Source organism: Poecilia reticulata, chromosome 7 (genome assembly GCF_904066995.2).
Source record: "Poecilia reticulata chromosome 7, P_reticulata-male-v2, whole genome shotgun sequence".
NCBI lineage: Eukaryota > Metazoa > Chordata > Actinopteri > Cyprinodontiformes > Poeciliidae > Poecilia > Poecilia reticulata.
The window spans coordinates 27,269,962-27,294,343 of NC_088836.1; the positions used below are offsets into that span (position 1 = coordinate 27,269,962).

Consider the following 24,382-nt stretch of genomic DNA (forward strand, 5'->3'; position numbering starts at 1 on the left):
AGCACATGGCTGCATACCATCGCTCACCATCATCGTCATCCGCTGATGCGTCTGTGAATGAGCGGCCGAGGACAAAAGGGATCAGGGCCGCGAAGCCAACGCAGAGAGTGACCACCGTGACCTCACGGGTCAGCCGGGAGCCAGGGAGTGAAAAGACTCCCTGCAACCCCCCAACCCAGCAAACACGCATGCATACACGCAACCACAGAGCCAGCAAGCTCCTGGACAACTGAGTCCGCCGTGGGAATACGGCAGCGAGGAAGAAGAAGAGTCGGCATTTGCCCCACAGGAGCTGAAAGAAAGCGGCTGTGTTGGGAATTTTGGGTCATGCTTTTCTCCGCACATTCCTTGCTGGTTTCCCCAACAATAAACCGTGTCAGAGGCGATACAACAGCCTGCATTCTGGATACCTTACACCATTAAATGCCTTAAAGCTTCACGGCCACACATTGGCCTCCAAATGTACGAGGGGCGGCCTTGTGAAGTGGTGGAAAAGTTGTGAAGGCTTGCTATATTTAAGAATCACATGGAAGAGGATGCACATTCAGCTGGAGGTCATCTGGCTGCTGCTGCAAGCATGAGACGCTTCTTAAGAAGTAAAGGAGCATATAATCTGGAAATGTCACATATTTTATTTTTAGGAATCAAAACAGGCTTTGAGTCATTCTAGATCGCTGCACAATTTAAAGTTGTCACAGATTTGCCAGCACTGCAAAAGCACAACAACATGCAAAGTAATTTTGGTTTTAATTTCTAGTGTAAATATTTTAGGCAAAACTAACTTACAAGAATCTTTCAGGAAGAAATAGAAGCTTGTTTTATGTCAGTAATTCCTTAATACTGGTGGAAAAACGACTATTTCCACTGAGATTATTTCACTTATAAAGGGGAAAATGTCTTGCTCTCAGTGGAATAATCTGCCAGTGGAACTAGTACTTTTTCCATCAATACTAAGGAATTATTTAAGCTTTTCAAGAAGATATAGAAGATTGTTTTAAGTAAATAATTAATATTGATTTTAGAAAGTACTAGTTCCAGTAGATTATTTCACTTATAACAAGACAGTTTTTTCTATGTTATAAATTAAAATTCAAACACTTTATTTATCCCAAAATGAAATTAAATAAAAATGACTGCTAGTACTTTTTAAAATCAGTATTATATAATTACTCACTTAAAAAAAGCTCCTGTTTACTAACATATTTGCACTAGAAACTAGACCAAATATACTTGCTAAGATTTTGTGGTTTTGCAGTGAGAACAAAAAATGTCCATGCAGTAAAAAAGAAAGAAAAGAAACATCCTTCATTCTGCATGACAAGAACATGTAAAAATAAATAAATAACTTAGAAGTCGAGACAGACCGAAGCAAAAGTTATGTCCACTGGTCTTTCCAGCAATGCAGACACTTCGCTTTGGTCTCAGGCTTCACCCTTTGGAGGCCGTTTGCTGTTTTCTTTGGCACTTTAGTTTGAAAGTCATTGTTGTTTTTAGTCTTTATTTCTGTCCGTTGCTCACAGTTTGCTCTCCTCTTCCTCCAGCGGTCGATTCAAACCCGGGATGAACTTGAGGAGACGCCTGCGGAAGCTCTTCTGTTTGGGTTTTCTCTGCAGCGAGCCGAATCCTCCCTGTTTCTCCGCCGAGCCCACAGACGACGAGGATGACGAAGATCCCCTCACGTAGCTGCGGGTGCTGGCGCTGCGGGTCAGGTGAGTCTTGGTCACGGTGAGGAGTTCGCTGGTCGGTCGGACGCGCTGCTGCCTCTGGGAAGGCGGCTGCTCGTTGAGTTTGTCGGCGCTGCTCGAGTCCATGTAGCCGTCCGAGTGGTACAGGCAGGTCTGGTAGAGCGGGTCGTCCTCGGTGGCCGTGCTGAGGAGGCTGGCGCTGCTGCTGGTGCTGCCGGTGCAGCGGAGGGCTCTCTGCGCCGCGGGGCTGGGTGCGCCGAGGCTGCCGTAGATTCCTGCAGACTCCAGGGACTCGTACAGAGCAGCGTCGCTCATTACGATACCTGCAGGAGACGAGAGCAACGTCAGCACAGCAGGCAACAACATCTGGACTTAAATATAGCATATAAAAGGAATTTATTGACAAAAAGGTTAAATTACGCAAATTGCTGACTTATTTTGCTCCTGCCGTTGCTGACGGAAAAGAACATAAAAGTCCTGCTTAAGCAGCTCGGAGTTAACATCGGAGTTAACATTTCCAGTTTTATCTAAATTAAAAGCTTAAGCAATTTGTTGCCTTAAAACAGTAAATCTAGCAACTTTCCTCAAAGAACAAACAAAGCAAAAAAAAAAAACAATATCTTGAGGTAATTTTGCTCTAGTTTCTTGTGCAAATATTTGAGTACACTTGAAATAAGACAAAACTAACTCAAAAGTAACTTTTCAGCAAGAAATAGGCACTTGATTTAAGCAAATAAATCCTTAATATTAATGAAAAACAACAGTATAAACATGACTTTTTCCCATGTTATAAGTGAAATAATCTGCCTGTGGAACAAGTACTTTTTCTAATATTCTAAATTGACTTTAAACAAGCTCCTATGTCTTTGCTGAAAAGTTACTTGAAAGTTAGTTCTGTTTTATTTCAAGTGTGCCGAGACATTTGTACCAGAAACTGAACCAAAAACACTTTTATTTTGTCTAATTGTGAGTTTTTGCAGCGTTTCAGTTCTAATATGAAAATATATTCATCTGTTTATGAGTAAAATGAAAGCTGGCATCAGTAAAGCCAGTGAATTAAAATGATGACTTACCATGGACAAGCCTCTGCTCCTGCACCATCAACGAACGATATTCATCCCACTTCTCATGAAGCGTTTGCTGCAGAGAAAAGCAAAAGATTTGTTACTTTACAAACAAAGCAAGTACCTTCTTCACACATTGAAAAAAATAACAACAAAAATACCAGCACCTAATAGGCTGATGTTTAAATTGCTGACTTGGTATCTATAGTAGTGGCTGTATTGCACTGGATTAGAACAGAACAGCTGCTGTAATCTTTAGGGAAAGCTTGTTCACTTGAGCCGCTTCCCTGCGTCTGACCGCTTCATGCAACAGGCGGACGTAGTCTGGAGACAGGTGTGGAGCGAGGGGGAAGGGGTCCCAATGCGTAGCATTTAACATAACCCAAATGTGTGTGTGTGGGTGTGAAAGGCTACTGGACACATAATCAGCCTGTCTCACACACAAAAAGCTTAAGGGAAACTACTCACCTTTAAATACTGCAGCCGGGCCTCGAGCTCAGCTTTTCGGATTGAGTCACTGTAAACCGTCTCCAGCCTTAAAGTGAAATACCAAAAGACTACAGGGTTATTAAGCTCAACAGGAAGCACTTATAAAACCTACAAGGACAGAAAAAAGCCGCTAAAGAAACTCTATGAAAGGCTTTTTTCACAAGTCCAAACCAGGACTGGCGTTTACAAGAAGCGTGGAAGGATAAACATGAACCATTTCCACTTTGACGGTGCAAACGCCCTTTAATCATGAGCAGGGGAACAACGTAAAAAACTCGTTTACACACTAGCACTTTTAATAAGTGAAGCAGAGGGTGTAAGTTGATGACGTCCGACTATAAAACCCTTAAAGCTCACAGTCTGTCCGCACTAATTGTTCCTTCGATCTTTAACAAGCCTCAACGAGGGGATAAGAGTGGAGCGTGCTTCAAATTAAACACCCAAAAAACAAGACAGAGAGCAACATGTAAGGGACTCAACACACAACAGGAGAAATTATTCAAACAAGCCAGAAAATTGCATCAGAAAATGCTGAGTCATTGGTTGCTATGGTGATTTTTGTCCCTTCTGAAAAAACCCCCCCCACAGAAATTCAATCTCAAACAAACAGGTGCTGTGCGAAAACGATACATTGTATCAAAATGTTGTTTAACAGAGAGAGGCAGAAGCCTCTGGTGGCCCCATGTGTGAGTTTTTATAAGTCTACAGTGTTTTATAGAAGCGATACGACGAGTTAAAGAGACCCTTAAAAAGAGGTTTGAGAAAAAAATGCCACTGAGACATAATAGAAGTGAATGGGAGTTTTGGTGAGTGTATACTACTACACTTTGGGTGGATTTGACAGAAAACCCCATGTCCTGCAACATTAGGAGACACACTGCGTGAAAGTAGACAAAAATGCCAACGATTCGATGTATTATTAACTGCATAAGAGATAAAAACTAAACCCACCACAGCATTTTAAATAGACAGTTTTTCAGATCAAAACCTCGAGTGCTTGACATCATCACTCAAGCAAAAAACAAAAAACAACAATTTATGAAGCTTAAACTCCTATTATGTACAAAACAAACGGTATCAAAACAAACTTTTAGTCGGTCAAAGCTCAACTTTCCATGAGAAGCTTAAACTTCGAACAGTTTTTCTACTGTAAACTATGACTGAGTTCAGGAGCTCCAAACGGCTTAATTTTGTCCCTAATTTGGCTCAAATTCCCATTATGTTAAGCATTTTTCTGCGACTTTCGTAATGAGTGTTCGGTAGATCGTAACCAAAAGTCACGGCAGGTTTTTAAATACTGTGGGTGGGGAAGCAAGCTGATAAAAGTGATGGAAACAGAAGGATAATATCTAAAAAGTGTCGCCGCTTTTAAAAAACCAGGTACAAAAATTGCTGCATTGGCATTTTCAATCATTTGGTGTAAAAGAAATAAAACTGATCATCTCGCTTTAAAATCCCCTCTTGCCGTTTAAAGGAATCAGGAATTTTCTGAGTGAACAAAATACTTGAACTAAACTCAGTCGTAGTTTAATTTTCACTTTGATTAGTGCTGAATTGGTTTTTGAGGCAGATATGGGTTTTATATGAATATATTGATTAAAACTTGCCACAGTTTTGAGAAACTCCTATCATGTCAGATTCAAAGCCAGTAGACTTTATAAACTACATTTATGTTTCCATAAATATGTTTTTTTTTACCTGGAGCTAAAAATCTGAGAGGACCAAAAACAGGAATTTAATTTCAGCTGGAGAAGATGAATGAAAACATTCTTGTTTTACTTTCTTAGCTCTACAACAGCAGTAGGAAATGAAACTTCACGACCAGAAAAAGTTGACTATTTGCGTTTTGTTTTCCCTCTCCGCTGACTCAGCTCTTAGCTCTTCTGGCAAAGAAACTCGTTGGGGTGAATTGCAGAAACTGTTTGGTGACATAACTGAGGAGAGGCTCAGTAGGTTTCCAACATTGACACAGCTGAGAACATCCTGAGGACATGGAGGACAGATATTGGGTAACGGTCGTCTGTCCTCATGTAACTCAGTATGAAACTCAGAACATAACCGTCTGCACAGAAAGTTACGGAAGATACTCGTCCAATCATCACCAGCAGGAGTTTGGCACACGACATTCTCAACTTCTGTTTGAATTTCTCCACTGGTCTGATGGGACTCAACTAAAAATGTGCTTTACAAACTTCAACTTAAAAGTTTAAAAGTAGCCTTTAACTGTTCACCTGAGTGTAGGGCTGAAACGATTAATCAGATTAATTGTGGTTAATCGAATATTGAAGTAATTGTTAACTAATTATGCAATCAATTAACTGCTAACTGGAAAGTGCAGACTCATAAAAGACCATTTCATGAAAGTCTAAGCTGAGGTTTAAAGTTTAAAAGCAGCCTTTAACTGTTCACCAGAGTGTAGGGCTGAATCGATTAATCAGATTAATCGTGATTAATTAATTTTTGACATAATTGACAATTAATTTTGTAATTAACTGGAAAATACAGACTCAAAAAACAACATTTTAAGAGTAGGAACCAGACCAGATTTTTCCTATTTTGAAAGCAAAATATATACATTTTGCTTTCAAGATAAAGCAAAACATTTGCTTTATCTTCAAAGATAAAGCAAGATAAAGATAAAGCTATCTTTTTTCTGAAAAGTGTGGCATGCATTTGTCTTCAGTCTCCCCTGAATCGATACACTCCAAAAAAAGTTTCTCTATAAATATGCTCCACCCAGAACCTTTTACAAATGGTCAACCGTACACCAAATTAATACTGTTATAGCATTTTAGACAATAGAATATGTATTTTCCTCTTTAAAAATTACTTATTTGTTCAGTTGCATCTGCTCATGTATTTCTGGTCATTTATATCACAGAATGAGCAAATTTTTTATTCGATTAATCGCTAGAACAATCGATTTGTAAAAATAATCGTTAGCAGCAGCCGTACCTCAGTGTGTTGCCGCATGACTTGATGAGCTGAACGATGTCCTTGTGCAGAAATCCCTCCACGGCGGTCTCGTTCACACTTGCGATGGTGTCCCCTACACACACACACAAACACACACACGTGTGTTAAACAACCGCCATGAGGTCACAATGCTCCCAGTCAATATGGATTTAATTTCCTGAAGATGCAGCCAACCGAGGGATGAAACCTCTCCACATGTGAAGCGCACATGTGCAGGCGTGGCATTCAGATTGTCACTGCACTCCAAGTTTCCTTACGGTGAAAAGAACCCAAATATTTCACGTGTGTGTGGCGTTAAGTAGCTGAAGCCGTTTCATCTTCGTAGCGAGTGGCATGAGGCGATTAGATGTGGTTTGGACTCGACGTGCTTTGTGTCCAGACAGGACAGCGAGCGAGAAGTGAAAGAAGTGGAACTGACACATCCAGTTAGGATTTGGAAGAGATAAACACCTTCTCTCTTTCCTCGCTGACCGGCGGAGACGTGGCGCTCGGCGAGTCGTGACTGAGCCGTGACGACTTTCAAAAGCAGAGACGATTTACTGAGGCACACAGAAGCTCTCTGGTGTCGGCTCACATTTATTTATTTCCTGTCCTTTCCTGAACCTCTTCTGCTTCACACTCAACTATCACTCTGGTTTTTTACTCACTGCTTCAGTCCGTTTTGGGGGAATCTATGTGACAAACCAAAAGAAAGTAAGTTGAAGAAAAATAACACCTTTTTTCCCCCCTCTCTTTTTTTTCTGAAAAGTGTGGCATGCATTTGTCTTCAGTCTCCCCTGAGTCGATACATTTAATGGCAAATGCAGCAGGAGGTCCTTTAGTGTTATTATCTACAGTCTTTTGCACGTTTACAAACTGAATACTTTTGCTGAATGATAAATTGTTTCAGAAGTTATTGCGATAAATTATAATATTGTTTTTAAACCATTTTTAGCTAACATATTGGTAATAATGCCACTTCTTTAAGTAAGTTTAAGTTCTAAAGACGCCTATTTGAAATTTTAAAACAATATTTGTCTGGCGTTATAAAAGCAGTGCGATGTTGCCTAAAAGAAGAAGAAGCAGTCAATAGTTTTTTTAATGATAATGTTTTTCTATCACAATAGCACCATAAAATATTGCAATAAAATTAAAAGTCCATATCGCTCACCTCTACTAAAAACTAAAAGTGACTCAACTCTATAAGACTTGAACATTTCTGTTAGAAAGTGTTTTTGTTCGATATATTTTTGCAAAGATGACTGGGCAGAAATCTCACTCTATTGCTTTAAGAAGTAGAACTGATATGACAGCAAATTTTGCTGGACGATAAATCATCCCAGATGAACGATAATGTTGTTTTCAAGTAATTTAATGGTAATAGTATAATAATGCAAGTTCACTCTCTCAAAGATGAATAAACTAATTTCTAGAAAATATTTAACTCTGGAACTGGAAGACATTTCAAATATCCAGGATGAATAAACAAAACAACTAAAAGAACAAATAAAATGGATTATGAAGCGTCTGTAAAAACCAAATGAATTAAGCCTATAGTTTTGGTAGAAAGAGAAGAACAAACATGCAAATAGAAATTATTGAGCTTGCTTTAATCGAGATTAAATTACACAGAGGTGGAATTTATTTAGCAACGCGGGTCACTTCTGGCAGCAGTTTGTGGCTCTTTTCAGTTTTTTTGTGACAAGGCTTAAGGGGTGTTGACGCCTTTTTGAAGGCGCTGCATGTGTCAGCTGAAATAGTTGTTTGTTAGCAGGAAAAATGTCAAATTAAGCAGCCGCATTTCGACTTCCCAAAACAACCAAGCAGCAGGTTGGTTTGTGCTGATGTAATGGGCACAATGTCAGCTGATAAAAACACAAAGGAAACTGGTCATGCTCTCTTCCCTTTTGTTTGTTTCAAGCATTTTTTCAGGTTATTTCAGGTCTCATCCAAAAAAAAAACAAAAACAACAGTAAACCATGGAGAGAAAAGCAAAAAATTAAAAATAAAAAAAAAAAAGGTTCACTCACCAACTTTAAGTCCTGCTAGCTGGGCCGGGCTGCCGTCGTGCACCCGGCACACGAACGTGCACATCTCCACTGAGTTTTGTTCTTGGTGGTGAAGGCCGTAAGTCTAGGAAAGAGACAACAGAGAATGTGAAGGTGAAAAAGGTCTTCCACTTTTTAGACGGCTTTCAAAACCGACTTACTTCTGATGTTCTGAAATATTGTGGTAACAGTGCAACATCAGAGACAGAAAGCCACTGAACCGCATGCAGAGGAAGTCATGACGGACAGTACCGGAAAACCGTTTTATCACAGAGGACGCACATGGGTGACGCACGCAAGCATAGAAGAAGAGCCGCTTCCTCTCGCCTCCCAAAACAAACCGAACAGAGAACTTAACGAACGTCCAGAATCTACGTTTGTCTTTTTCACTAACCCTGAAAATAAAGGATGCAATCATGTTGTTAATGTGTTTGTGTTCAAATATGAAAAGACTATTTTTTCCACAACTGATTTAGTCCCATAGAATAGAAAAAAGAACGAGAGAAAATACAATTCAACCATATAGAAATATATATATGTATGTGTGTGTGTGTGTGTGTGTGTGTGTGTGCGCGCGCGCATCAAATTTTTGCAACAACTACAGGGATGAATAGACTCATCATGGGCTTGAATAGAAGAGTAATATTTAATGATGCATTTGAACAAGGGCTGCAACTAACAAGCATTTTTGTAATTGGTTATTCTGACAAATATTTAAAAAACATACAAAATTGTGCAATATTAAAAGTAGATTTAAAGATACAATTCTTAAGAAAAAAAAATTAACTTCTGAAGTCAATTGTTGTTTATAGGAATCATTCAAGTTGTTGTCTGAAATAAAATGACGTTCATGCCCATAACGGCTATAAATAAACATTTCAGCAGCCTTGTTGAGTCTTTCTGTAGCTTCACAGGTTTGCTGAATATGACATGTTTCCTTATTTTTGCTGTTTTAATTTATCTAAACTGTTTGCGTACTTCCATGCCAGCGTTAACATTTATATTTCATTGTCTTGGAAACTCTGACTTGTTACTTCCACATGCATTTCAATGAACTTCCTTGTTTCGGTGGCCATAGCGCCTCTGCACACAGGTCAGAGAGGACAAAAATACACTTCCCCATACCAGATACCTTTTAGACAGTTAACATGCTGCTGGTGAAGAGGCCATTACCGGTTAAAAAAAGACAATAAAACCGGACAAACGTTGCAAAAGTTTGCATCTGCCTTGCACAGGTTCTGCTCCAGTTATAGCATGCATCCAGGTTGCATGAGAGTGCCAGTGGAAATTTGAAATGATTCAGATCTGGCCTGTATTTATAGCTAGTGGCTTCCTTCTCAGCAACCAGCAGGGTAAACATGTTAGCATGCAAATATCACTGAAAGGCAAATTTCACATTTGCATGCTGCATTCCCAGCTCCATATCCACAGTACCGACTCGGAGGAAGGAAAAGCACCAGGAAATGCGAGACTCCACATTCATGGCGGTCTCTGCTGGCCATCAAACTGCTCCTCATGGCCTCACTTCCTTCTGGCCGCAGCCGGGCAGGAAGGGCGGGAACGCCTAACGAAAGCGCAAATAGAACACCGTGTCTTTTCCTAGAAGAAGCCCTTCACTCCCTGAGACTTTGTGTGAGCAGCAGCACATTATAATATCCATGCTATGCTCATACTTTTTGATCATTTCTGCAAACTATTCAAAGAATGAGTTTGAAAAACAGAGTGAGGCGTGGCGCTGCAGGGGGGCTGGAGGCTTGAGTAAAGTTCCTGCTGGCATGTTGGGAGAGAGTAGAGCAGTTTTTACATCAACAACGTGTGAGTAAACCACAGCGCTTAAAATAAAGATGCTGCAGGGGAAAAAAGGCTTCAGTCATGGGATGAACATGAACAAGTTATTCGACTGATGCATGACCTTTTCACTCCCGCTGGCGCAAAGAAACAACTCGATTCAGAGACGCAGGAAATCATTAGGAATGCACTTTTCTCAGATACCGATATCTGAGGTTTAGCATCAACCGATATTGATCCAATACAGAAAACGTACAAATTTATATGATAACTCTGCATCAGTACAGCACACTTTAATGCATCAATAGCTTAAAAACTGGTAAAAATATGTAAAAACAACACAACTTTAATTTGTTCTGTCAGTGCAATTATGAGAAGAACAGCCTATGTAATACAATAGGTTGGCTAATGTGGTCAAACGTGAAAATAAACAATAATAAACCTTCTTTCAATGGTGCAGAAAGTGCAATTAGGGAATATAAATATAATATAAAAGAAATAAGCATGATGTCAGTCAGAGCAAAAAGAGAATTAGATCGGATAGATCTGCACTTATGGATCTGCCACATAGATGATTTTTTAATATTGAGACGATAGAGATATTAATATCGGATCAGTGAATCTGTAGAAATTATTTGATTGTTTCTGATGCTTTAAAGCATGAGAATTGACATTTTAGAAAACTATAAAATCCTATTTAATCGTGTGATTTACCTGAATCTCAAAACCAAAGGTCTCCTCTTCATTTTTCTCCAAGTCCACCACCTTCCTAAACAGAGAAAGAAAGAAAGAATATACGATTTAAAACCAAAAGAGTCGAAAAGATCAACTCATCTATTGTACAATCAAATGAAAGTCAGTTATTTGCAAGTTATTCTCAAATAAAGTAACTTTTATTGACTGAAGGAAGGCACCTCTGTCATAAACCAATTAAGCAGCTGACAGATGTAAAATGTAAAACTCTGACACCCATAAATAATATCTCATACAATCTACTGCATTCAGAAATCATTTAATCAATAGATATTCATCTATGTTATTTGACCTTGATGTTAATTAATGCTACCAACAACCAGTTGAGTAACTTGTGTAGCAACACTTTAAACTGCTTAAAAATTTAAAAAAAACAAACAAAAGCATGAAGTGAAAAACTGGATAACCAGTAACCAGTTTCCAATATTTACAATAAAGAACTATTGTAAATAATTATTGCTTGACTGATGCGAAACACTTATATCATGATATGTTTTTCACAAAAATAATTACAGTCTTCTCTTTTTTATTTACATCAAAACAACGCCTTATTTTCTGTTGGTGAATCACATAAATATTTACATCAAAACAATGCCTTACTTTCTGTTGGTGAATCACATAAAATACCAAAAATATTGCAGTGACGTTTGTCTTTGCAATGGGACAAAAGGCGGAAAAGTTCAAGAGGCTTTTAGGCCATGTGGATTTATTAGTACAGTGTCTGAAAAGCATGAGAGGACAAGTTGCTGGCCGCACAGGACGTCCTCTGTGTCCAGCTGCATGTGGACGTCACAGAGACACAGGACAATGAAATGCCACCAGCAGAAGACATAAAAATTCATGAAGACGCTTTACAGATCTCACGAAAACCTAAATCTACAAAAGCTCTCTGTTTGGACACGGACTCTGCGATGACGCAGTCGTGGCGTCAGAGTGAGAGAAGAAGAAGAAGAAAGCTGTGACGAAGAGGAGATTGTACCTTTGTGGTTCTGGGGGCAGCGTTAGGGGTTTCCACTTCTGCGAGCCTCCACCCTGTGAGGAGAAAACGAAAACGAGAGATGAAACATCTCAGACACCTGCTTGAGGTTACTGCCAGATTACTCACAAGGGATTCCCCCCCCCCCAAAGTGTCCAACATGTGCAGGATGCATTGTACACATCACTGCTCCGACCGGTCTGTCAGGTCTAACAGTAGCAAGCGCGTGGCAAGTTGTGTGTTTGTGTTTTTAAGCCACTGATCTATTATGCTTGATAATAATAAGAGTGAAACTAGACATGCATGTCTGGGATGCTTTTGGTTTACTTTCAACTGGGAATTAGACCTGAAGCTAAGTTTAGCCTGAGTTTCACAGCAGATCAGCTGGCCCCGAAGCGCACAAACTGTTGGTTTATTTATTTGTTATTTAGAGCCAATCACACAAACTCCAGGCTATAAACAGAAACACACAAGGCTCTGTGGTAAACACTGGGCTACAATAAGCGCATTGAGAGATAAACCAAAGTCAGCAGCAGGTCAGGCTCCTGTTCTACCTGACTGTGTAAAAACGACATGTAACCATCCAGATACTTTGGCTGAAAATCTCCTCAATCATTTTCAAATGTTGCTCCCATGAAAGCCTGCTTTGTACCAGACGCTCTCTGCCCAGTAAAATGTTGCTTTCTTTAAGTCCCAACACTTACAGAATTGTCCAGCACTTGTCTCAATGAGGGCATTTATTCCCAAGTACCCACACGGAGCAGCCGGGGGCGGACCTGACGGGGTCTCCGTCCCTGAGCTCGCACAATGCGGTGTTGTTGGCCCCGCTGCAGGCAGCGGGTGGGTGGGGTTCCTAATAACTGCGCCGCGCTGTACAACACGTTGTGGAGACGGGATTCTCCAGAGGTGTTTTCACACCTGATAGTCCGGGAGACTCGGTCCGATTACGGACCAAAACTGCTACAATTGTTACATTTTCAGCTACTTCGGTTCGATTTCACGCTGCATTGTGTCAAAAGATCCAAGCTAACTGAAAAACATGTTCCCCTCCGCGCCTGTGGCGGCGCTGCACCAAGAACTACTGAAGGAAACGACATGAAAACCTCCAAAGACACTGAGCGCAACTTTCATCTCTGTAAAATGTAAGCAAAAATTTAATTTTAGCACTTCGATTTGCCTTGTTGCTGAAAATGTGCTGCGGGGAACGGGTTTTTCAATTAGTTTGGATTTTTTGACACAGTGAAAATGTAACAATTGTTGCAATTTTGGTTCCCGATCAAACAGAGTCCACTATTTTTCAATAGTGTTTTGTGAAAACACCCCAAATGTCTCTTAGGCCAAAATTGGTGTTGAACAACTGGAGAAAACCCAGAGCAGAAAACTGCTGAGTGACCAGAATGAGACAGAAAACTGATCTCATTCTTGGACAGAGTAGAAGAAGAAATGTCAGTCACTATAAAATAAATGACTTAATCTTCCAGTAGAGCCAAAATGACGAGCTCAGCAGGGGGTTTTCAAAACCACAAGAAGTACAAAAATCATCTAAAGATAAGATCTGAAAGAGATTAGCGATTTCTCAGATTTCGTGCTTATCACTAATCTATTTCAAGATCTAGATCAAGTACAAGAAACTGCTACATCAGACCCTGAACCACAGCAGGGCAGCTCGTTCTGATGCATCATGGGTAAACCCGTCCTAAATATCTGATAATTTATGGTAAATTAAAGAGTGGCTGAAAAACTTCCCTTCCTGAGTAAAATATTTTGTTACTGATGTTACAGATGCATAATTTGTGTAATGCTGAAATTACAAAGCACTGCTTGGACACAATATTTTGGTATTTGAATACATTTCAGTGCAGTTTATTAAAACTTTGCATTTAAATTACATATTTACCCAGCTGAATGTTTATCATCAACAATAATCTGATGTTTTCTTATTACCGTAAAGATCTGGTCAACAAAATAAGGGCAAACTACTTAAAATTATCAGCAAATGTTATTAAGATCTGGATTAATGTTAATTTATTAAATGAAGCAACAAACGAGTTGTTGTAAAGTCAATTAATTTGATTATGCTATGTGGATGATATTAATTTCTGGTTTCCATTTCATCCTAACTTACTCTCATTCAACAAACCATTCTGGCTTTAGTAATCTACTGTATCAGTTTTGTTTGGGGGCTTAATATTTTAATGAGTTATGCAAGAGAAATAGGGGGGGGGGAAAACTCAATTTTAAAATGTAATTTAATTGTATGTTCTGATTGTGGTTCAGTTGATTGCCGAAAAAATTTCACAGCAAAAACCCATATTATTTATATACATTATTGTAAATGTGATGGAGTTTTATACCATTATGACACTAAACTATAAACTAAAGCAAGTAACAAACATAAAACTGGTTTTATGAACTGATGCAACATCCAAGAACAAAAGAACAAAAAAAGAAAAACTGGGAGAAAATGACCAAAAACTCAACTATATGAAAGGACAAAAGTGAAAAGTGAAATAATGATCGAATGTGGCTGGAAGCTCCTTGGCCCCCATTACGATTCCAGTAACGGCCCCATGTGGGGTTGAACCGCCCCTGTTCTGTCCCAAACGTGTGCTTTTGGACCGAACATGCTGCTTTTAGTGATGACTGAGGATATTGCTGGCTATTTATGAGTTTAATTGGAAACAAAAACAAAAAAATCAGTTTTTTCTTTTATTATTTTTACTTCTACAAATAATAAATTAGTAACTTTAAAAGGTAAATTTGACGGTGTGAAATTAATAAAATGATTTTTGAGCCCTACCTTCTTGAAGTTTCTGGGCAGCGTGCCCCCAGAATAAGCCAGAGTCTTGTAGTTATAAACCTCCGAGGAGTTTGCCGGGAGGTCCACCGTCCTGCAGCTGTCCGACTTTGAGGACGGGAAATAAATGTCGTTGTCCTGTGATGCGGATCCTCCGTCCACCCCGCTGGAGTTCACCTTCCTCAGCCTCCGGAACGTCATTGCTGTTGGGAAGTGAATGAAATGGAGCCGCGGACTGTCCGGTACAAAGTGTGACACAAGCGACGGAGAGAGATGCCGAAAGTTTGAGCCTCAACGTGAAGCTCACCAGAACTTTACTGCGGCTCCTGGGAGCGAAGCGTCGCCGCTCAACAGGCGGTGGAGGCGGGGACTCATTAGCTCCGAGCGACGTAACGAGTGCCAACAGCCATGACTGTGATGCTTTCAGGAGCGCCTCGGGCGTTTCCCTTTCACATTTCACACTCAAGGGAATCAGACTAGCAGTCAAGAGTTGGGTAGTAACTAGTTACATTTACTCAATTACATTTACCTGAATGGACAAAAATTACTTTTAGGAGTATTTTTACTGCGCTGTACTTTTTAGTTTTACTTGAGGAATTTTATTATGAAGTTTTGCTGCTCTTATTTGAGTCTATATTGAATGAAAAACAAACATGTTTTAATCAGAAATTCACTACACACAGACACACACCTGAAGGATTTGTTAAAGTTTCATAAAAGAAACTGATTTTTAATTTTTTTTTTTTTTGTTTGCCTGATTTTTTTTTTTTTTTTTTGTTGTTATTTACAAGAATTACTGTCATTTTGTTTTTTTAAACACCAAAATTTCCATTTAACTTTATATTTTGGTCTGTCTGATGATGTAATATTACAATATTAAATGACTATTTGATCAGTTATTACCAAATAGTTTTTACTTTTAAGTAACTTCTTGGATGGCTACTTTTTCTTTTACTTGAGTCAAAGTATGTTGAAGTAGTAATACTTTTGGGGTACTCTGCCAACCTTCACCAGGAGGCAGTGACAGTATAATATAGATAGATAAAACGTGAAAAGATCAATCTCCTCCTCCTCTTCTACTATTGCAATCTGAAGAAATTCACTGCTCCCAGTCAGAACCAATCAAAGCCAGAATGAGGGTTTTAGCGCTGTCAATCATCCTCATGTACAGACTGTTAAAATGGTGGAAAAACAACAACAGTTCCAGGAAAACTGTTTTTCCTCTGCCTTAGCATTTATGAGAGAGTACAGAGGTGAAGGTGGGGAGCAATGAGTAGTGCTCACACAAGGTGATTGACAGCGCTAAGACCCTCTTCATGGCTCTGATTGGTTGTTTCTAAGTAAGCATTGGGAGAAGGCGGAGCTCAATTTTATTCATACATGATCTGTCTCTTGCTATACTGTCACAACATGGTGACAGTTTCACCAACTATTAGAAAAAATTAATCTCATTTTTGTTGCTGAGCATCTTCTAACATTAAAAACATTTTCTAGCCCAACAAAATATTTAACATTTGCAGCTCTAAATGAGTTAAAATGAGGTATTAAACCATTAAACAAGTGTAATCTGAGTATCTACATGTTAAATAGCCTTTTAGGAAAGTTTTACTGCTTTTGTTCAAGGACAAAAGTGAATGGAGGTGAATACAGATGCAGGTCACAATTTTCACATTTTTATTTGTAAAAACACGTGAAAGCCATGTATTCTTAATATACATTTTAATTCAACAATCCTTTCTTTACACTTTACAATGATTGTTCTTGCTTGTGTTGGTGAATAGCATAAAATCCAAATAACTAATTAACTGAAATTTGTGACTTTAACCAAACAAACAGCGGAAAAGTTCAAGGGATATAAATGATTTTTCAAGGCACCAAGTCTCTATCAATCTTTGTGTTTTACTGGGAATCAAATCACAAAAGAAATGAATGCACACAACAAATCAGCAGCTTGTTAGTACATGCGAATACATACTTTATATTAAACATGGAGTTAATAAAAGTTTTGGAAGAGAAATTCTGCCCCCTAGAGGTAAAATGAATCAATTACACGATGTTCTGTTAAATGTGTTAAATGAGCACAACACAAACTGAATCCCAGACAATTTATTAAAATCTTTACATGGAGTTATTACTTTTACATTCTCTAGCTATACTGAAATGATACAGCTGTTAAAGCATTTAAATACGTATACTGTAATAAATAGCCCCAATCAATAGTCTAACTCATAACACATTCAGAGAATATGTATTGATAATATGATTACTAATGAGTAGCTCTCTGATTTAATCAAACCCAGAAAAACCAAGTTTGGTCCACATAAGGGTAAAAAAAAAACTTGGAAAACACAGAGAGGAACAGCAGGCCGTTTGTTTTTCCGTTCCCTTAAATAGTTTTCAAGTATATGTTTGAAAATAACAATTAAAAAAGAGCTAAAATATTACCCTAAATTTGAAATAAAGGTGTTTCTTTCTCCACCTTTGTTTCTAAACATACATTTGGCTTTCAGAGCAATATGTACAGCCACAACAAAACAAGAATACTACATGGTCAGTCCTCCAAGTGCAAACATACAGAAAACCTCGGTCTTCAATCTAATCAGAACCAAAGAGAAATTATTATAAAGGCACGTGAAGCCAAACAGTTGTCCTATTTAAGATCACAGCCACTTTCACCTTACCTAAAGTTTCTAAAGAGCAGCACTCCCACCTGCTGTCCAGCTTCGAAACAGCAGGACCGGAGAGTTTTACTAACACTGACATAATTTGGTCAAAATCCTTTTGGCCACAATGCAAACATAGTTTAACATTCAGTCTGTTTTCATATGATGCCATGCTTGAAATGTGTGTTACAGACACAAGATGTCTGGAAAAAACATCCTATTTTCTTTGTTATAATGCAAATATTAAACTACCTCAGACACTGATTCTATATCAGAAAGTGTCAGTCCTGGATAAACAGTAAACATGCATTAAGACGGTCAGTTTTACTTGAAGAAGCCTGATGGTTTAGAGGGAGGAGCCATCAACATACACGCCTGATTCTTGTGTGTGATATGAATCTGGAAAACAAGAGGCGGTTAAAAACGTTACCAAATCAAACATTGTACTGAAGCTAATGCAGCGATTAAAACTGTTTCCAATACAGGGTTTCTGCAAGATTCAGTAAAGCATATTTAATTTTAGATTACGTTAGTTATACAACTAAATCTTAACATATGTACTTTATGGCTTCTACACAATTTCAAGGGAAAAGAGCAGGTTGTAAATATGCATTTATAGATTTTATTTCCATAAAAAAACAACAGTAGGACATTTTTAATTGGATAATTTTTCATGGTTTTTACAACGGCTGGCTTTAAATTACTAAAAGCATAATAATAAGAAAAGTACAGAACATTAAACAAATAAATGCCAGCAAGTATTCTTCAATAATTAAAGTAAAAAGTAAATGAAATAATAGTATTGTCTTTGGAAAAATGTGAAAAATTTGAGACAACTTTTTACTTTTTAACTTTCTAAAAACTTGCAGAAATCTTTTTATTGCATCCCTATGAACTGCGCTAGAGTATTGCAATCATTATTCATAAAGGAAAAAGAAATATGTCGTCACAGAGGAGTAAATTTCCAGCAAAAAAAACCCCGTCAAACTTCTAGGTTAATCTCATGTTTACAAGAAAAAACCCTGGATATTTTTTGTTGTTGTAAAGTCATAATTTTCAAGAAAAAGTAGAATAATTTTCAATTATTAAAGGCAGTTAATAGAAATTTTAAAAAGCATTTTAAGGGAAGAAAATCTAAAATTTCTCAGACTTTTTTTTAATGTTTTCTGAGATTGTAAAGTCAGACATCTGGAACAAAAAATGTTTTCTAAGGTTTAAGTATTTACAGCTTAGAAAACATTTTTGTGAATGTACCATTTCAATCATTTGTGGTACAAATAGTTTGTGACAAAAATGCTAATATTTGACTTCATAATCTCTAAACTTTTGATTTGTTTTCATGGAAATATATGACTTTACAACGTCTGAAAACGTTCTAGTTTTAATGTAAATTTATTCTTTTGCTCAAGGATTTTTTTTTCTTGCAGATATCAGACTTTTTGACATCAGAGAATATGCATGTTTCTTTTTTACTTTTCAAAACGTCTGAGGTTTTTTCACAGATATTTACTTCCCCGCTGCCACATTTTTTCTTTTATCTACAACGGCTCAAATGCTACATCGTACCCAAAGCTGTCATTTCTCAAAAATAAAATAAAAAATACAGTGGAAGAAGAAAGGAATGAAAAAACTAAAAAGTTTATTTAACATCCAAGTAGTTAAAGTTAATACATTCTGTGGGTATTCTGGACTGAAATTGAGATGACAAAATTTAAGACTTTTTAATAAAATTTTTAAAGACCTTGCAGAAACCCTGCTGTACTCCAGCTCTAATGATATTTCCAGGTTTTATTTACCGTGCAGGGGGATTGCATCCATGGCTCTCCATCTATTTGCATCGGCAACGGTTTCTTCGTCCTGAGTATGAAACACAAACAAATCGTAAAGTTGCATGGAGATTTTAATTAAAAATCCCAAAATATATTATTGTAAATGTGAATTTGTACTCCAAACATCTGCTTTCAGCTGTAATTAACATAAGTAGAAGTGATTATTTAGTCTTAGAGACTCGCTCCTACCTGATGGTGATCTGGGAAGTTTTAGCAAGCCTCACAGCGCTTTTAAGACCCGTGTATATCTGCCCCATTTCCATGGCTCCTTCCAGGCCAACCACCTCCAGCCGGCGGTCGCTGAGGTCTGACAAACACCAGCAGAGAAAACAAACAGCTCAGTTTGATCAGAAAGACACAGGTATGGACTGGTGTGGCATCTAACAACAACATGGTGGCAGAAGGTCCCAGGCAGGTGGTTTGTGTCCCAGTTGTATCCACAGGGATGGTAGAACCATCCAAGTCCAATTTTCTATCAGAACTAGCATTAGCTTTCTCTTCAACTTGAGCTACAGTAGCTCTTCTGTTGAATAAAACAAAATACTGTAAACCTGCCTCAACTCCGCATCAGCATCAGTGAGCCTTGGTTTCTCTCTGTCACCGGTTCACCACTGTTCTTCCTTTAGACAGTTTAACATACGCCGTAAAATATTTGAGCCACATTTGCAGAAGTAGAAGATAGATATCTTCTACTATCTTCTACTCTTTATGTCAAATAAATTTAGCAAGTTTTAGATTTTGAACCTAAATGTGTGAGTTTGTGAAAGATAAACTTACAGTAGTAAGTTGTGCTAACTTTTTACTAATTTTATCAAACCTCCAAGAGTTGAATTCTTAGGTTAGCAGTTAAAAAAATTGAAAGATTAATTAATTAGTCATTATTTGGTTTAAATTGCAACATTAAGTCAAAACTCACCATTTAAGATTAAAGAACTTAAAAAACGATGTTTAGACAACTTATCTCTTGTTGTTAAAACAACTTCATAAACTTTAATTTCTGAGTTAAAATGAAACAATTTTCTTGTTGACTTGAATTGCATCTTCAAGGCAGCAGGTAGACTTTCATTTTCAAGTTAAACCACCTTCAAAAATTTTACAGTGTAGGTACTGGTCCCGACAGATCAGGAAAACCCTTGAAACCGTCACACTTGCCCATTTCTCCTCCTTCTAACATTAACAATAACATACAGAACTCATATTTTGCGTGTTTTTATGCTTCCATTTAGATCTCTACTGCTTCTAAAAACAGCCAGAGCGCTTTAAAAAAAAAAACACCTCGCTGTTTTTTGGCAGTAAGTTCATGTTTTTTGGTGTCTGGAAAAATAGCCTTTTCAACAAAGAACTGTTGAGTAACACTGGAGGGGCACAGTGCCGTTACCTAGCAACCCCACCCAGGGCCGGCCCGTCACCTAGCAACCCAGGAAAAGTTCCAGAAGTTTGGTCAGATGTTTTTACAGACCAGCCTTTTGTTATTGTTTTGTTGCTACCATCCAGAAACCACTGGACTACTAGACTGCTAAATGCTTTCCAAATATGTACGGCTGTATAATTTCACATCTGTTAGCAGCCATTTTCAACTGTGAGTGTAAACGTTGAGTTGGGGGGTGTGGCCAGAAGCAGCTAATTTTTAAAGCGACAAGAGGCGAGAAATAATGTTAAATGAGCTACAGAAAATACTAGAACATGTAGTGCCAATGAATTGTTTAGATCTGTATAGGTAGACTGGAGATGAAGCCAAAAGAGCCACAAGGAAAGGAAACAACGTCAAAGTTAGATCAATGGACAGCAAATGTGGAAGAAATATTTTTGATGGAAATATTGGCACACTTACTGACTACAAGAAGCATAACTGTGGTAGAAAATTTAGAAAATTTACCTTTTATAATACAGAATGAGGACCTGAATAATAATTGAATACACTAATCTGCTAAATCAGTGGTCCCTAAACTATGGCCCGCAGGCCGGATCCGGCCCGCCGCCACATTTGGTCCGGCCCCCTGAACAATACCAGAGAGCATTCAGATTTTTTTTCATATATTGTATTTTCCGGTTTATATGTGGATTTTTCTTCAACCACCAGGGGGCTCTTTAGCAGGAAGTGTGTCCTGTAAACTGTGGGTGTTTTGTTTTGAATGGCGCATTGCTGCCATCTGTTGGACTTTTAGGGAAGTGCTTGACTTTTATGTTATTTAATTAGTACTGTTAACACACGTGTTTGTTATGAACGGCGCATTCGAAGCAATGTCTGTAAGTAGCAGCTTATACTTCAAAACGAGCCTTTAATACATATGTTAAAGTTACTTTCCCTCAATGGAATATATACTAGTCAGTCCCAGTGACCGTTTCACTAACGGTTTTTGCCCATGTGCTTTCTGGGTAAAAATCAATCTAGAAACGCCCCCGCCACCGTCAACAATTTCCGGCAGCGCAGGTGATAAACGTGTAACACTTCTTCTGTTACAAACTGACTCCAGCCCCCCACCAGAGAAGGGAAAAGTTATGTAGTTATGTGGCCCTCACAGGAAAAAATTTGGGGACCACTGTGCTAAATAGTCAAAGCATTATCCTCTGTATAGGCAGCTCTTTATTCTGTTTCTGCCTTTTCTTTTTGCTAAAAAAAAAACAATAAGTGATTAAAACAGCTGATTCTGAAAGAAACTCAAAATAGACTAAAATCTCATTATCTAAGAATGATTTTGAGCACAAAATGTAATGGACATGTTTTGTATAGACTATCGCAGGGGCCACCAACGCGGTGCCCGCGGGTCTTCTGTCGCCCGCGGGCCCCTTGTCAGTCGCCCTTGGGGCAAGTTCTAAAAATAGCCATTCTCATTAGGGAGCATTGCCTAATAAATTATTTAATATTTTTACATTGAAGTAGTAAAATTTGTTTATATTCAGAATAAAAAAAACCCAGATTCTACCGATTTTAACTTGAATGTTCATTTTTCGTAGACCCCTGTAAAAATAATTTCTATTCACATGGCTTTTTTGTTCTCTCTATTAGTTTTGATGATAAATACAGAAACAAACATAAAAATCAAAACATCTACAATAGTGATAGTTATATTAATAATAAAATAATAGTCAGTGCAAAGTAGCCTGCAAATTCTTTGGTGGGGGCGGTGAGGGACCTGGATAAAAGCTAGGGGGGTGCTGGGCCAAAAAAGGTTGAGAAACACGGGTATAGACCATAGACCTGTCCTAAATTAACCACCCTGAAATCATAGAATAGCACAAACAGCTACACCTGCTCACAAAGGGTTTCTAGTAGAGGTGTGCCGATTGATCGGCCACCGATCATAATCGGCCGATTTCCGTGAAAAAGTGTATGATCGGTGATCGCCGATCATGGTCTCTTGTTGCCAATCACACAAACCGATCAGCTGCATCTCATTTCGGTAAAGCAGCACGCAGCTACAAACATTCACCCGGATTAGCATGACGGTCAGAAAGCTAAACAAATAATCCGCAAAATTATTTAAGTCTTCGAGCTGCGATGTAAGATGCTGGTTTTGCTCTCACTGTTGAACCGCTGCTACGCTACAGGTAGTAATATCGCTTCTGCTCCACCTGGTAGTGACTCTCACACCGAACCTCTGCTTAAAGCTGCAGCATCTAACTAAAAAAAATACATTTTACATACGTATTAAAACTTTTGCTGTCCTAACATGAGACAGATAATCTCTAAAAAAAATAATCGATCTCTTCCCTGCTCTGCATAATTACTCCGCTCAGTCAGAAACAGCCACTCAGAACTAGCAGTAATCAGCTAGCCGCCATGCTATCAGGAAGGTTTCATTCAATAACTCTGGATTGTTTATTGTAATGGATCTTGTATTTGCCTTTGAATGTTAAGTTTTATACTTTAATTTTTTGGCAATGTTGAGAGGTTTTATTTTGTCTCTTTGCATTATTTAGCCTCTTCAGAGCCTCCATGTTCTCAGTCTGTTAAAGATAGTATTGCTAATAGCAGTACAATTTGCACAATGCCTGTTTTGTTTAGTTTTCTTCTTGGAAAAAGTTATTAAAAACAAGTTCTTGTCTAAATTAAGGTGAATTCATGGCTCCTTTTTCCACATAATGTAACCGGTAGTGTTTATGATAAAAATAAATAAATAAATAAATAATTATGTGATCGGTATCGGTGATCGGCCCTCATGGGTGATCAGTATCGGTATCGACAGGAAAAAACCTGATCGGCACATCTCTAGTTTCTAGTAAATTACAACAAAAATAAAATATCCTGATCCCTCACTGTGCTACTCAGTGAGGGATTCTCCACTTAAAATGCTTCTCGTGACTGAAAATAACCTGAAAGGCTGGGCAGAGGCAGGATATGTATGATTCACAAGCTGCAATTATGAGATGTGGGTTGAAGCTCCATACTGATGACTATGAGGAACAACATGTATACCCATTGTAGCCGCAGAAAATGAACACAATGTCCAACAGAAAAGAGCATCCCAGTAAATGATGTGCTTATCCATTTGATTATTTTATTTTCACATGCAGCCAATCGAATGCTGGTCTGATTTCGTCACTGTGCGGTTTGTTGCTGTGGACATGAGCTTTTTAACTGATAACAGCTGCAACAGGAAATCTGGATTTGGAATCGCTTAAAAACAATTAGCTAATGGATTCTGCAGAGCAAAGAGGAACTTCGATATTGCACAAGTCACATGATGTGCTGAGGTTTTACTTCCATCACTCAGCGGAGGAGAAAATACCTTGGGAAGTCACTTTCAGGATGTCTGGATTGACAATCACTTCAGACTCCTCCTGACTTGCTTGTCCCTTAATATCTGCTTTTTTGGTCTCGCCCCACAGGTTGGAGCCACCGTGCATGCTGGGAATATTCAGGACAGCAATCCCCTCTAAAGACACATTACTGAGATCCAGAGGAGTGCCACAGCACTGAGAGGAAGAGAGATAAAACAATTAGTGTGCAATCTGCGACCTTGTTTGTTGCTTATTTCAAAATTTAAATGCACATCTGCAGGTGTGTTGCTTCGGGTGAGACGTGCTCACCTCTATTGTTAAACTTTCGCTGAGTTTCTTGCAGGAAGCAGAGATGGTTTCTGAAGTGGCGAATTCGAAATACCACAGCTTGTTCTTCATTCTGCAGATTTGAAAAATGTGTCTTTTAGGTTTAACTGTTGCTTCACATTCAGACAGCGTTTTGTGTTTCAGGAAGAGAAGCCGTGCGGTGACGCAGACACACATCTGTTGGCACCACCTGTGTTGCTCAGAACTGAAGACAACTGTTCCCCAACATTGCCTTGCTTTCATCTTTTAGCAGTTTTCTTGTGAATGTGAGTGGGATACTGCTTTT

The 24,382-nt window shown here is 38.5% G+C and overlaps 2 protein-coding genes across 4 annotated transcripts in view; both read right to left on the reverse strand.

Moving 5' to 3' along the window:
• Positions 1-609: 609 nt before the first annotated feature.
• tamalin (trafficking regulator and scaffold protein tamalin) lies at positions 610-15,013 on the reverse strand. 3 transcript variants are annotated; one of them, XM_008414453.3, is made up of 9 exons: positions 14,863-15,013; positions 14,559-14,758; positions 11,762-11,814; positions 10,744-10,798; positions 8,224-8,326; positions 6,194-6,287; positions 3,218-3,284; positions 2,759-2,825; positions 610-2,008 (listed from the first exon to the last, which is right to left on the reverse strand). In XM_008414453.3, the coding sequence occupies exons 2-9, from the start codon at positions 14,754-14,756 to the stop codon at positions 1,515-1,517; spliced, it is 1,131 nt and encodes a 376-aa protein (XP_008412675.1). In that variant the 5' UTR covers positions 14,757-14,758; positions 14,863-15,013; the 3' UTR covers positions 610-1,514. The 3 variants fall into 3 exon arrangements, with proteins under 3 accessions (XP_008412675.1, XP_008412674.1, XP_017161071.1); XM_008414452.3 differs by having other exon boundaries at positions 14,559-15,012; XM_017305582.2 differs by lacking the exons at positions 14,559-14,758; positions 14,863-15,013 and adding an exon at positions 12,463-12,976.
• Positions 15,014-16,215: 1,202 nt separating this feature from the next.
• The window catches only part of dgkaa (diacylglycerol kinase, alpha a), a 38,173-nt gene continuing 30,006 nt past the window's right edge, over positions 16,216-24,382 (reverse strand). Inside the window, exons 20-24 of the mRNA XM_081609226.1 lie at positions 24,079-24,169; positions 23,778-23,964; positions 19,237-19,354; positions 19,015-19,075; positions 16,216-17,617 (exon numbers count right to left, since the gene is read on the reverse strand). Of these exons, the coding sequence (XP_081465352.1) occupies positions 17,543-17,617; positions 19,015-19,075; positions 19,237-19,354; positions 23,778-23,964; positions 24,079-24,169 (532 nt within the window). The 3' untranslated portion in view covers positions 16,216-17,542. The remainder of the gene's footprint in view (positions 17,618-19,014; positions 19,076-19,236; positions 19,355-23,777; positions 23,965-24,078; positions 24,170-24,382) is intronic.

What these genes read in the sequence shown, in the direction of transcription:
- tamalin (XM_008414453.3), bottom strand. Translation starts at nt 14,756, where the DNA reads ATGACGTTCCGGAGGCTGAGGAAGGTGAACTCCAGCGGGGTGGACGGA. An exon ending in GCTAGCAGGACTTAAAGTTG is followed by an intron (nt 6,288 to 8,223) that starts GTGAGTGAACCT and finishes GTGTGTGTGTAG; the next exon opens with GGGACACCATCGCAAGTGTG. An exon ending in TCATGCGGCAACACACTGAG is followed by an intron (nt 3,285 to 6,193) that starts GTACGGCTGCTG and finishes TTTCACTTTAAG; the next exon opens with GCTGGAGACGGTTTACAGTG.